This window comes from Caloenas nicobarica, chromosome 1, assembly GCF_036013445.1.
Source record: "Caloenas nicobarica isolate bCalNic1 chromosome 1, bCalNic1.hap1, whole genome shotgun sequence".
NCBI lineage: Eukaryota > Metazoa > Chordata > Aves > Columbiformes > Columbidae > Caloenas > Caloenas nicobarica.
The window spans coordinates 54,345,453-54,359,335 of record NC_088245.1 but is presented as its reverse complement, the minus strand read 5'-3'; the positions used below and the strand labels follow the sequence as shown (position 1 = coordinate 54,359,335).

The 13,883-nt window shown below is 37.9% G+C and overlaps 1 protein-coding gene across 1 annotated transcript in view; it reads right to left on the bottom strand.

Moving 5' to 3' along the window:
- The window catches only part of PAWR (pro-apoptotic WT1 regulator), a 78,635-nt gene that overhangs the window by 29,760 nt on the left and 34,992 nt on the right, over positions 1–13,883 (bottom strand). The window contains exon 2 of the mRNA XM_065654716.1: positions 8,034–8,162. Within this exon, the coding sequence (XP_065510788.1) occupies positions 8,034–8,162 (129 nt within the window). The remainder of the gene's footprint in view (positions 1–8,033; positions 8,163–13,883) is intronic.

Genomic DNA, 13,883 nt, shown 5'->3' with positions numbered 1-13,883 from the left:
ACTAAAAACTAGCAATCTCAGTTTTGCAAAATAACTCATTCAGTGTCTTTAAAGGCTCCAGTTATACCAGACAAGACCAGCACGCAACATTATTACTCCTAAACTCAGAGAAGTTACCTTGAGGATTAATTAAAAAGTTGCTACGTGGGGTGTGGTGGGGTTGGTTTTGGTTTTTTGTTGTTTGGTTTGGTTTTGGTTTTTTTCTTTTTCAGTGTCCAATAATACAAACACAAGGCATGTAAAGAAAATTAAGGCTGCAAAGTCAACCAATTCAGAACGGGTCAGAACACTGTTGACTTAAGCAACTTTCATTCAGATTCTTACAACTACATGCATGACGATAAAAATTTATTTTCTCTAGTGACGAAATAAAAGTCTCTAGTGCATGTTAGACAATATGCATGACGATTAAAAAAACTGCATGCATGACAATAAAAAAGTCTCGCTAGAGACTCTCCTGACATCATCACACGATGTCTTTTTCCACAAGATCTCTTAGGTGGAACACAAAGAAGAGCACCCAGTGAGTAGTGTTGAATAATTTGTGTTTTCTTGTTTCTCACAAAGCGGCCACCATCCCTTACTTACTGCTGTTAACAAACCCAAACTGCTCTGAACACACACTCATATTGCTACAAACTACTTGAGTGATGGCCTGATTGTATGTGATCATGGAAAGATGGAATTTCTGTGCCCCTGTTTTCCTTACACAGATTACAGGCATTATTTGGGTCTCCCAAGCCATACCCACCACAGCAGTTAAACATCCGAAGCACCTGGTTCCTGTCATGAACTGTACAGGGCAGCAAATGCCCTGCAACTGATGTCACTTTAAAAATGCTGCATATACAAGACTGACTTTAGACTCAAATATATTTTAAAAATTAAGTGATCTCTTAATATTTAAACAACATGGAATTTGAATACTTTTCAACCCATTTTTACGGAACATTTTTAGACATACAATAAGATTTCCTCATGAGCCTTTCTACTGCATTCACTTGTTTAAGTGCTTTGTGAATACTAATGACTTTTCATACCATCTCTGTGAAGTGGATCCGCAGATAGAAAACCCAAGATGAACATCTCTGGTAATCAACTGTCAAATATCAGAGTCCCACAACCTGATTTGGCAGAATTACATATAGCCTCATGCATTCAAACATAGTTCCTCCTAATTTACATATTTTAGTGTTTCAATCACATTTTATTTACTTACTTCTTAAAATAATACCAATATTATAATCATGTTGTTACATAAAATAATCCTTGGCCTAGTATCTGAAGAAATATAGCCTATAAAACACATGCCTTGATACATCTGGGCATGCCCTGTACAACAACTGCATTCTCTCTATGGACAGAAATTAACACCAAGCAGTATCATGACAATATACTTAGAAAAGATGAATTACTACTCTTGCATGCATGTACACAGTTCTCCTTTGCAACAACCACCTGAAACCTAGAAGCAAAACATCTTTCAAAAGCTGTGGTCAGGTATGAATAAATATAAATACCATTACCACATACTTTGGATAATGAGACTAATTGCAAAATGATGCTGTGTGACATGACACTGCTGTGCAAAATAAAAAGCCGGGAAATGCAAAACAGACAGGCACAAACTGCAATGTGAGTTGAGAAGCTTATTTGGCAGCATCTTCTTGGCATAAGATTCAAGCACAAAACCCTGGGGAAGGTTGTGTCAGGCAGGTTTTCAGCTGTGTTTCCTAATGGAGATACATGTAATACTTCAGTTCCCTGCATTCCTCGCACTTTGTCACACAGCTAAGAAGTCACTAGAGACTTTTATTCCCTAACTTTATTTTATGTACTGCTTTCAGCATAGCTTACAAGGTGCCTCTATTAAACATTTACAGTTTGTAACACTGACGTATATCACTGCTTCTGAAAATTCCAATGTGTTGGGCCACATCTAAAGTAAAAGATGGTATTTAAGAAATCAGAACTGCACCAGAGCACTTCTGTGGGAATATCTTTGGACCGTGTTCTTCTTAGAAAATGCCTGCGATGTTCTGGTGAAACGTTAAGCTCTTTTAGAACAAAAGGTTAAAAAAAGATCAGATGTGGTTTTCCTTCAATTCTCACAGGCTCTTGGATGACTTACGACTACATGCACAAGTCATAACTAAATGTTCATGCTAATAAATCAAGTTTAGATTACTTCACCAGCCATCTAACCTATTCACTACTGAAGTTAACTACGATGAACCCAATCTGCTGCAGCACAATTTTATAATTATACCATTAGATGAATGCTGATTATGAAGACGTTTCATCCTATCCTCACCTCCAGCCAATACGAGTAATTCCTACACTAAATGGAATGATTATCCAAGCATCTATCACAAGCTAACCTCTTGCAGAGAACAAAAACCTGCATTGTTGCTACAGAGAGGAGTGAGAACAACCCAAGACGTAGCAGTACTACTGTGCATGCAAGTCAGCGCTGTGAGCTGAAAACTAGAGCAACTTCTCATGTTGTTGTCTTGGATTAACAGCTCCACAGGAATTTGGTACTAGGGCCAAGCTTTAGCCTGTCCACTAATGCACGTAATTTCAATTTTTTTCAAGTATATAATACAACATATAAAGACAAGGTTCAGTGCTACAAATGAAGTGACAATTTTTGTCTAGCAAATCTGTCTAGCATTGTTGACTATGATACATTGCAGATGTTTAACTGTCTCAAACGTATCTTACAAAGTTGTATCTTGTATCTTTGTAAGATTCAACATCATAATTTCTTGAATTTCTTGTTGCTGCACAGTCTAAGAGCAATGTGTGGACTCCAAGAAACACCCATTACAACTGCATAGACAAAACAAATTAATGGCTGGAACGAGACGGTCACAATTTCTAACTAGTGTGCACGGGTCTTAAATGAGGTCCTGGGCTTTGCAGCACTATGTAATACTCAGGTACAGCAAAACAGTCGGTGTGGTTTAACAAGAAGAGTGAGTCCCAGGCGTTAGAATGCCTGAGAAGCAAAATTCCCCAACCAGCTTCATGCCAGCAATACAAATTCTAAATCAAGTTTCTAGCAGATCACCACAGAGATCTTCAGCAGTCATTCCAGACACAAAAGGTGTTGGTAACTGCGATGGTTATCTGCAATGTCTTCACTTGGAATTAAGAAATACACTGGACAAATTTTGCTACTGATGACAATAAGAAAGATCAGCATTCCCTTTTTTACAGCAGGATACTCTAAATCATTCACATTTTTATAAATATTACCTTTCACTTGAAGGATTCAGAGTATTTAGTTCACAAAGGTTGAACCTCATTATCTACGTAACTCAGAGCTTTCCCTTTTCCTGCTCACAGGCACAAAAACTGGTATCTTGCACTCTCTCTAACCGACCCCTATTTCTAAGTTATCTTAGTAGCAAAAATCATTCTGACATGCTTGGTGCAGGTTTGCCAGGGAGAGGAAAGGATTCAGCACATCTAATTTTAGCCCATGCCAATGCCAAAAATAACTGTGAAGATCTCAAATACCTTATTGTTTCTTGCTGCTTTTGCCAATACGCATTTACTCAACTATTCCCATATCTTACACTTAAATGTCAAACTGCTCACAACTGATGACATTTTCTGCAATGTGTTCATACAGTGCATAGCACAACAAGTAGCATTCACAGGCACTGCAAGATGGTATCACACTCAGATCTCACTTCTATAACGATGAAGTCATATCAACCCTTCCTACCACAGGATTACACTAAGAAGGGCACATATTTGTGCAGCTAGTCTCCTAAAATATTCCCCAAACAGCTGAGTTCCAGGAGGCAGGTGACCATGGAATTGGCACAACCCAGATTCTTTGATGCAAAAATGTCAGGCCTTGTATATACGTATTGTTTGAGTATTAGCGTATTTTCTGGAATTCAGCCAGTCTTCTAAGAGACTTAGAAAAATCATCAGTAAGTTAATCATTTTTCTAGCCAAATCTTGCAGGTTTTTGATGCATGTTATCTTTATACCAAGCGCCTGTTAACATCACCTTCAGTTATGAAGAGAGATGATGTTCATTACCTTGTGCATAACATAATTTCTGTCCCATTGCAAGAAAGCCATTGCTATCAGATAGTTTTGCAGTATTTTCAATTTTATAAGTGCTACTAAGCAAGAGCTAGATTTATGTAATTGCTAGACTCCACAGATTCCTAAAATAGTAACTTAGGTAACTTTAAAGGATTAAGTTTAACTATGCTTGTCCTTAGCATTACAAATGTTTAGCTGATTTGTAAGAGTTCTAAACTTCATTTCATATAACTCTTAGTCTGCATCCCTGTATACATCAGTGAGTAGTCCACAGCACAGTGACCCCCAAGCTGAGAATCACTGAATTGTAGCATTAAAAATAAGAGAAAAACCAGGCGAGGAAATCAGAGCCAGATGTAACATTTGTTTTGTGTTTGGGAGTGGATTTATTGTTGATTCACCTGGTGAGGTGGGGCTTTCCACGCTATCTTTTGCTGATGCTAAGTAACAGTTCTGATTGTGATTGTTTTCTCATGTTTATAGTGTTGCCAGACCTGTCAACCTCCACATCTCCAATATAAAACAACTGAGACGCTGATTTCAGCCATTAGTTCTACCTCTTCTATCACGACTGGTGTATTTTTAGATCTATTCTTAAACAAATCACATATCTCTGTGCTTTGGATCAAGGACTTCGAATCCAGCCAGAGTTTTCAAAAACGCTGCATTTTGCTCATGACAAGGGTAACAGCAACTTCTGACAATGTTAAAATAGAACTAAAGAATCAGGTTAAAAGTTGGAAACAAAAAATTATTCAGCAACATATTTATCCATCATAGATTAGGTAAATATTGTCTTGTTTCCCATATAACTGTCACAGTAATTATATAAATTTCATAAAATTATTAACAGAATGGACAAATGAGTTAACACATCTACAACTATAGAAATGCATTTTGCTGAGTAGGTAGAACTAGAATAGATATTGGTCAATGGCAACTGGAATTGTCTGAATTCTTGAATCTAAAACATAAATTCTACTTTTAAGAACAGAATTAGGCTTAACTTGCACAAAGTAGACTCAAAAGGAAACGAAGTCATCAAAGCCGAAATAACACTGGTGTCAAATTCTGTTCAAATTGAGCAAGCTGTAAGTCTTCTAATAAAAAGCGAGTTGACAGAGTCAGTAATAAAATGATTAAGTCTTAGCAGCTACAACTTTCTAAGGTTCCATCTGCTCTGTACATGTGCCATCCTGGGCCTTTGCCAGATCTGAGGCCTGAGACTCTCTTCTGTATTGTCAGAGACAGGATGCCCCTGCTGTGCTCTGTCAACAAAGTAGTACTGCCTGTTGGAATACAGAGGTGACAAACTTGGAACGATGTAGGACACAATTAATACAGACAGCCTGGTAAATAGAAACTGAGATTGTTGGTCAAGAAGAATAGAAAATATGGATTAAAAAAACGGGGCACGGGAATACAGCCAAAGCTTTATGTAATAATACCACTAGGGGAAACTAAAAGTGACAACTTTCAGAATATTTGTTGAAGAATTGAAAACAGAGTGAATACAATAAGAGAGAGTCTAACAAACAACTTGGAAAAAGCATAAAAGCATTTCAGAACGAGGAATCCTGCCAAAGAATCTGCAAAGACAATAGATCAAGTTATACGAGGCAGCGTGCTCAGAGGAGACAGTTTCTCTGCAGAAATATTTTTGTTGCGTGTTCATAATGGAAAAGCATGGTAAGAGTCTCACATCAGAGCACTTCTTCATGGAAGACTCAAAGGGTCTGTTTCAAACAGAAGTGCTGGTACAACTTTGAAACAAATAAACGACATGGAAAAAAACCAAAAAAGCTAGTTGCCAGAATAAGAAGGTATTTACTCCTTGAGCTTTGAAGGAATTATTGATGTTACTGAAAAACATAACAGCTAAACTACTCAAGGTTGTATATAATCTCTCACTTAAAACTGCCCAGTTAACATAATCACTATCTTTAAGAAGATTCTACAGCAGATGAGAAACTATAGACCAGTAAGCTTGATATTTATACTGAATAAAGTGGTGCTAGTAGGTCAAAAAATAATTAGGGAATAAGTGAGCAAATATGATACAGTGTTGAAGAGTCACCAGAGCATTTAAAAAATAGTTACACTTCACAAATCTAATACAGCTTTTTAAGTGAAAAAATGTCCAGAAAAGAAAGTTGGTTGGCAGCCTACTGAGTTTCAAAAAGTCACTCCTCAAAGCCTCTTAAAGAAATTAAGCCACTCTGGAATAAGAGCCAATGTCCTTCCATGAATAAATCACTGGTGAAGAGAGGAAATAATGGTGGGCCCTGATGATCAGCTCTTGCAGCGGATGGAGCACCTGAAAGAGCTCCATAGGAACCTGTTTGGGACCTATGCTTTTCTATATTGTCAGGAAGGAGATGTCCAACAATGCTATTCAGAACAGAAAGGATGAGGGTCATCTGTGAAAACATGCAGGATTTCTCTATTGGGAATGGCTGGGAGGTGAAACAGGAGATGAAATCTAGTGTATCTAAGCACAAAGCAGACAAAAGGGTAAACATGCCTCGAAATTTACATATGCATCAGCCTCTGAGCTTGTTATTATCGCTCAGGGATAACTCAAAAATGTTAAGTTAGAGTAGACACGCACAACAAAAATAGTAAACTATGTACTCAGCAGACAAACAGGCAGATACCAGGAATTGTCAGGAAAGAAAGAAAGAACAAACCAAAAAACACCATTAAAACATTCTGCAATTGTATGCTGTACTGAACTCTTCAGTTCTGTTTCCTGATCCCAAATAAAATATAGTCAAACTGGAAAAAGTACAGAATGTTACTGAATACCTCCTGTACAAGGAACGACTACATAAAATAGGATTATTCAGCCTAGAGAAGAGGCAGCCGAGAGGAGTCGTGCCCTCTCTGTGGCACTTGGTCACATACAGCGGAAGCAGTTGTTCCCCATGTCTTGCACTGGGTCACCTTGGTGAAATCACATGGAACAGATGGCAAGTGACAGGTTCAACTTCAGCAAAAGGAGACTGTTCTTCACATTCCAGGTGATTAAGCTGTAGACTTCTTTGCCGTAGGCTCTTCTGAATGTCAAATGCATCCATGAGCGTATGAAAGACCAGGCAAAATTTTAGAAGGAAAGCACATCCCGACTTGCTAAATTCAGTGATGTCCCCTCTGGTTACGGGTGGTTTGAAAACTATCACCATGTGCTTGCTCTGTTCATATATTTTTCTCCCTATATATGTCCTACTGCCTCCGTCGGAGTCACCAGGCAGAGCTGGATGGCCTCAGTGTGTACAGCTGGGTTTGCATATGCTGTTAGCTAACAGAAGAGGAGGAGAAACAAGACTGGCTAAAGAGACTAAGGCCATGAAAGGGAGGAGACAGAACATTTGCCAGGGCTAGTACAGGACACAGGAGGGGTGTATTGGCCGTAACTGTAATGTTTTGATGGAGCTGAGGCTGCAGGACTGAGTGTAATCTGTGGTGAGGGGACTGGAGAACAAAAAAAATAGAGAAGAGGTGACACAGTGGCAAGGGGTGTATTCCCTAAGAGTGTGCATGTCTGTCTGAACCCCAGAATCAGTAATTAGAAGGTTTTTTTAATTGACAATAAATTGAATTAGGAAATAGGGTCCTGATTTGAAAAGTCTACCTCCAATTAACTGAATATTCTAAATCTGTGAGTATTTTTCACTTGAATCTCCAGGTTTCTCTTTGTGTCATTAAATAAAAAGTTCTATGGTGAACATCAACACTGTTACCTTCAAAGCCTCTTCAGAAATAGAACTGGCTCTCAGTAGCATTGAGTTTGGGGAATGGAACCTCATACTCTGTTGTTAGTAACGTGACAGCTCCCGAACTTCATGTTTGTTTCCATATAGCACATGATCTACTGTTAAGTAGGAGTACAAAGAAGGCAGCAGCATGAGTTTTAAAACTGAGTAAAATATCAAAATTAACAAGTGTTACGATCTCACCTGTAGTAAGTACGAGCCAGGGGTATCTGCACTGGAACTCTCATTTTGTATCGTATTCTGTTGGGTAATAGCATCCTCTTTCTTTCGCTCCTTCTGTCCTGCTTCATCATCTTCATACTCATCAAGGCTCTAAAACCGAAAATATTCAGTTATAAAACAGTCTTTGTATGTTGCTTTACATGCTTGCCGTATTTCACAGAACTCACACATCAGTGAATTCTTTCAAAGATTAATTTCGTATTTCAGAAAAGTTGAATTAAATGTTTAAACACTTTTCTTTCCGCGGATATTTATGTCTCCAATACAAGAATAAAGTTTGACAATCAATTACTTTTTCTTAACCACAAAATAAGAAATAGCCTAATCAAGATCCAACTCGACAAAGCTTCAGGCAACGTCAGCCGAGTTCAGTGCTAATTCTGCTGTGAGCAGGAGCCTGGATTATAGCTGAGGTCCCTTCCATTGGAATTATTCTACAGTCACGTTTGACGTGAGCAAAAGTTTTACCTCTAAATAAGAGATTTTGAGGAAGCACAGAAAAGGAAAAAAAGAGTTAATTATACTCTTCAATCAACAGCTGACCTTTTTGGACACAGTGGCATTGGCTGAGATTCAAGTGTCAGTCTCAATTACCCATCCTTGGGTTTGGTTTTGTCTTTGAAAATTCACCATCAAAAATTAGTCATTTTTAAATTAGTTGGGCAGTCATTAATTACTAATAGTAACACTTATATATAACATTTTAGCTCTTCAACACATATGTTTCATGTTAGATTTGCTGAAATACTTGATTCAAAAGGATTATGTTTCTAAATCACTGACTGCTGACAGGTGAGAGACAGGAAAAGTAAGGAAGTAAATAAATAAAAATCAGTAACTCTGCCTCTGTTCTAGCTCAAAGCCACACTGAGGCCAGGGTAGAAATGTGAGGACTCAACCAGCTTTGGACTAAGACAGCTATGTCTAAATAGGTCTATTAGTTTAACGTATACAAATTTATAGAAAGAAAAAAAAAACCCCACAATCTCATGTTTAGAAGCCCCACATGAAGCAGCCATGAAGCTCCAAAAAAAAAAAATCTGATCACAACATCACAAGCTGTTTGCCAGCACCGCATTAAAACTAGGTGTGTTAGACCTAGTTACAAAAACCTGAGGAACTAACCATTCTAAGTCATAAGAAAAAGCTTCTAGGTTAATGTGCAACAGCTTGAGAAACAGCGAACAAGGCTGCAAGCGAACAGAGATGAATGTCAAATTATTTCAATGGAAGTTTCTAATGCACAAAACCAAAACTCACTGTTCTGAGGCCTAGATATTGACAATCTCCAACATCATCTTATCCAGCAGACACAAAACTCGTCAAAAGTATATATAATGAGAATGCTAAAATGAAGTATTTTTAAAAAAGAAACCCAGCTAAAAATAGGACTAGTATGTAAAAAACTAATTTTAGCTGCTCCAAAGCAAACACTATGGTGATAGAAGTGCTAGGAAGCTGACAAACTGGAAAGGTGTATGTTTCCAAAAGTGCACATAATAAAGTGAACATAAGCGAACTTGAACAAAGGCCATTTAAATTCTCTACAGTAGCACTCACGGCAGAATACTAATGCGATTTCACCAGTCTACTTCTAACCAGCATTTTAATGCAACTGATATAGACCTGTCTACTTCTATCCGTAAGAAAAGGCATACTTGAAAGATTATTACAGCTGAATCATTATACATTCAAACCCACTTTCAATAAGTGGTCTTTTAAAATAAAATAACTAGAGATAAATAGTTAATTTGATTCTCTCCGATGCATTTTTATCAGAGCATTTAAAAAATACCGTCACAGCACATTCTAGGAGACGATCTTCAAATCAACATCCTCTACCTTTTACAAACTGTAAAGCTTAAAAATTTTGGTAAAACAAACTTATGTCTGTATCCTAATTTATTACATTATGCTAATAATCCATTCTGAAGTGACAAAATAAGAAATAATGAGCCACTACTGCAACAAGAAATGATGTGATCTTCAGCTCTTACAAAATCAGTCTTCTTCAGAAAGAACTATGAGGCTCACAGAAGGTATCACAAAAAGGTATCACTAGCGTCACGCAGGTGAAGAATGATACTGTGTTAGGAAACCAGGAAAACTTTTGGATTGTTCTTCCAGCCTCCAAGTTATTCATGTAAGAGAGAACAGAGATCTCAGATAAACTCCAAGGAACAAGATAGTCTGACGTGAGTTTGAAAGAGCAGCCTCTAACGTGTAGGAGAAAAGTGATTGGAGACAGAAGAGACCAGTAATCTTCGCACACCTCAAAAAAAGGCTTTGCATGTTGAAGGAACAACATTCTTTAAGGAGAAGCATAAATCTCATATTACAATACTGCACATAGAAAAAAAAAATCTTTGTAGCAACTAAGTAGACAAGTGCTCCTTTCTTCACAAATTGTCTCCTTCTCCTGATACATGCTTCTCATGGGCTTCCCAGAGACCACCAGCATTCCACTGAAATATTTTTCTCTGAATACACAATTACATTTGTGAGGAAGAATGTTCTTCTCTCTTTCAATTTAAGATCACCTCCTACTAACTATTCTCTTAGATATTTTGGACAGGAGCAATATGTCATCATCTGACACAAAATTTTAAACTAAGAATTTTCAGTTAGGATTTACCAGCAATGCCCCTTCCGCCCTTTCCCTTCTTCTCGGGAAGGTCCAAGATCACAAAAGACTGCTAATCAACACCACCAAAAAGTATTCAACCCCTCCAAATAATTCATACTTCCTAAGTTAAAGGCGTTCTTCCCCAGCACAGAACAGTTAGCTAAACGGTTTATGTAAATCTAATTTGGAGCATATAACCTCTACTTTAAAGGCCACTGGGGCTTCTCTCTGGCTCCAGTTCCTGCAGCAGACCCTGAGCTGAGGCCAACACAGGTCGGAGTGATGAGAACCACAGAAGCAGCGGGTTTTCATTACCTATTACAGATGAGGGAGAAGAGTCATGGACAAGTTGATCCTCACCATTTGCAGCTGATGTGACACATTTTGGCCTTCCGCCCCCGAAGCAGATTACCAGTCACTGTCAAGGACCTCCCCTGGTTTGCCAAACACAAAGGTTACATTCCGCTTCACAGAATCACAGAATGGTTGGGGTTGGAAGGGACCTCTGGTGATCATCTAGTCCAACCCACCTGCTAAAGCAGGTTCACCCAGAGCAGATAACACAGGAACATGTCCAGGCGGGTCTTGAATGTCTCCAGAGAAGGAGACTCCACAACCTCTCTGGGCAGCCTGTTCCAGGGCTCTGACACCCTCAAGGTAAAGAAGTTTCTCCTCATATTCAGATGGAACCTCCTGTGCTTCGGTCTGTGCCTGTGCCCCTCATACTATCGCTGGGCAGCACTGAAAGGAGTCTGGTCCCATCCTCCTGACACCCACCCTTGAGATATTTATAAATATTGATGACATCCCCTCTCAGCCTTCCATACAGACATGCACATACCCACACACTAATTTAAACAAAGACCATGAAATGCCTGCTGAGCACAAGGTGACATGATAATAATGACAGAATTTTAACATTTTACTACATTTTACTACAGTTATTTTGTTTCAATAACCATTAGCCTTAATACAGAAATCATGATGAAATAAGCTTTCTTATGCAAAATAATACTTTACATTCAATGTTTTCCTTATGTACTTCTCCATCAGCTTCAGTTAGGTTGCTAACCTTAATGCTAGCTATATTCCACGTAACTTTTAGAATAATAAAAATCAACTAAGGCCAGTTTCGGTTGACAGATTAGTTATTATTGAAAAATTAAAACTGTATGAAGTGTTGTCACACACTTTAAAAAACATTTTTGTTCAAACTGCCCTGCGGCTGAAACTGCCCCAGCCCACAGGACACTTCGATCAGATGGATTACTGCGTTGCTCGCATTGCAGGCTTCTCTCAAATACTACATTTGCTTTAGAAGCTAGTTTAATATCATTGAAAAAGACATAAATGGAGTAATTACTTTGGCTGTCAGCACAGCAGAGAAATGTACTTGTTACCATCAAGGTGCAATTCTGACCCATTATATAATTCTTTCTGTCCATTCCCTCCCCCTGCTTTTTTATTTTGCTGCTAGGCACATACCACTTCGGATTCTTATTTTCCATTAAAATCATCTGAGTTTTGTACAGCAGATATTCCATGTGACATTCCCACATCTGATATTAATATAAGGAATCCACAGAAATTCTTTAGGTTTTCTAGCATTTCAGTAAATGTTTGAAGCTGTAGTATAAACATTTTTCTGTAAACCTCTAGTATGGAAAATACAAGCAGAATAAGATGCTTTCAAAAGAATCAGACTGATGAAGGAAACAGCCACAAAGATATCCCTGCATTCCATCACAGCACCAGTCCCCAGTTTAAAGAGACATTGTACAAACAACATTTCTAATTATTCACTAGTTTGCTTCCTATAAACAATTGTGCATTGCTAAGAACAAACAAAAATTGGGGATGGATTGTCTTTTCCATGAAAACAAGCTGTATTCCTACATGCAAAACATCAGTTTCTGAGTGCACACAAGCTGCTCTCGCCACAAGAAATGGTGCCGAGTCAAAATGTCACTATCCCCATCCCCTTTGCAGCACCAACCTGCTTTTCCTTGTGGTTCTGCTGGCCGAGCACACATCTAATAGCTTCTCAGTTCACGTCACGAAAGGTCAGGCAGGTTAGTCTCAGCACTTTTAATTAGCCCAGTTGATTCTGCCCAAACTAGATGCAAGCCCATTCAAACTATTTGTTTCGCAGAACTCCATGGATGCTTGCGCTACATCACCATGATGAGCACTTGAGATAATAACATATTTAACTAGTACAGCGAGATGTGCAAGCAGATACATACCCTCAATAAACCCACGTTGAACTCCACATTGGGCAATAAATAGAATCTCTACAACACAAGCACCATCAGTTATCTCGACTTTTTTTTTTTTTAGCTTCTTAACCATGCTAACAATCTAGGAGAGGAAACAAATCCAGGCTTCTTTCCATTGCCCCAAAATGACTTTGAACAATTAAAAAGAAAAACTTAAAAAAAAATACTGCAAAGACATTTTCTGTGTTTAGTGAAAGTTCATATCAAAATAGTGAAAAAGTGCAAAGGTTTCTATTAAATGTAAACAATTCCCAAAAAGTTTCGCAAGACAATATATAAGAATTTTGGGTTTAACTCTGAAAAAAAAATGTAACCAAGTAATTGACTACAACAAAATACATTTTGGGAATAAACACTATTTTTCCTTCAGCTGACCATTCAAAAAAGCTTGGAAAAGTTAACTGCAAATAAAAAGACGACTATTTTACCCATAATTTCTTTATAATCATTCTTCTTACTGCAGCACTGAGGATTAAATACCTCCTCGCTTTACCATGCACAACTCTGATATCTGCTAAGTACCATCCTCATACCTCTTTGCACAATATCAAACCTTATTGTCATCACTTTTCAAAATACACAGCAAAACCATGCGAAAATCCTAAATCTCAACAATTTGAGATTATATTACCTTTCCCCTTCAGTATTTTAATCATACTTTTCAAACACAGTTTTATTACAATGGCCAGAGAGTACCCAAAATATTTAAGTAAAATGGGTTTACAGTTATATAATCTTTTATTAAAACAACAGTATAATTGCAAAAATCGCATCTTTTTCACTATGCAAGCCTTTCAACAGGTTTAGCTTGCCTAAGTGCTTTTTCTTACAAGTTGAAAAAATCCTTACAGAGATGAAAAGAGCTCATGTTATTCATAGGAACTATCTAAACCCTACAGTTTTATG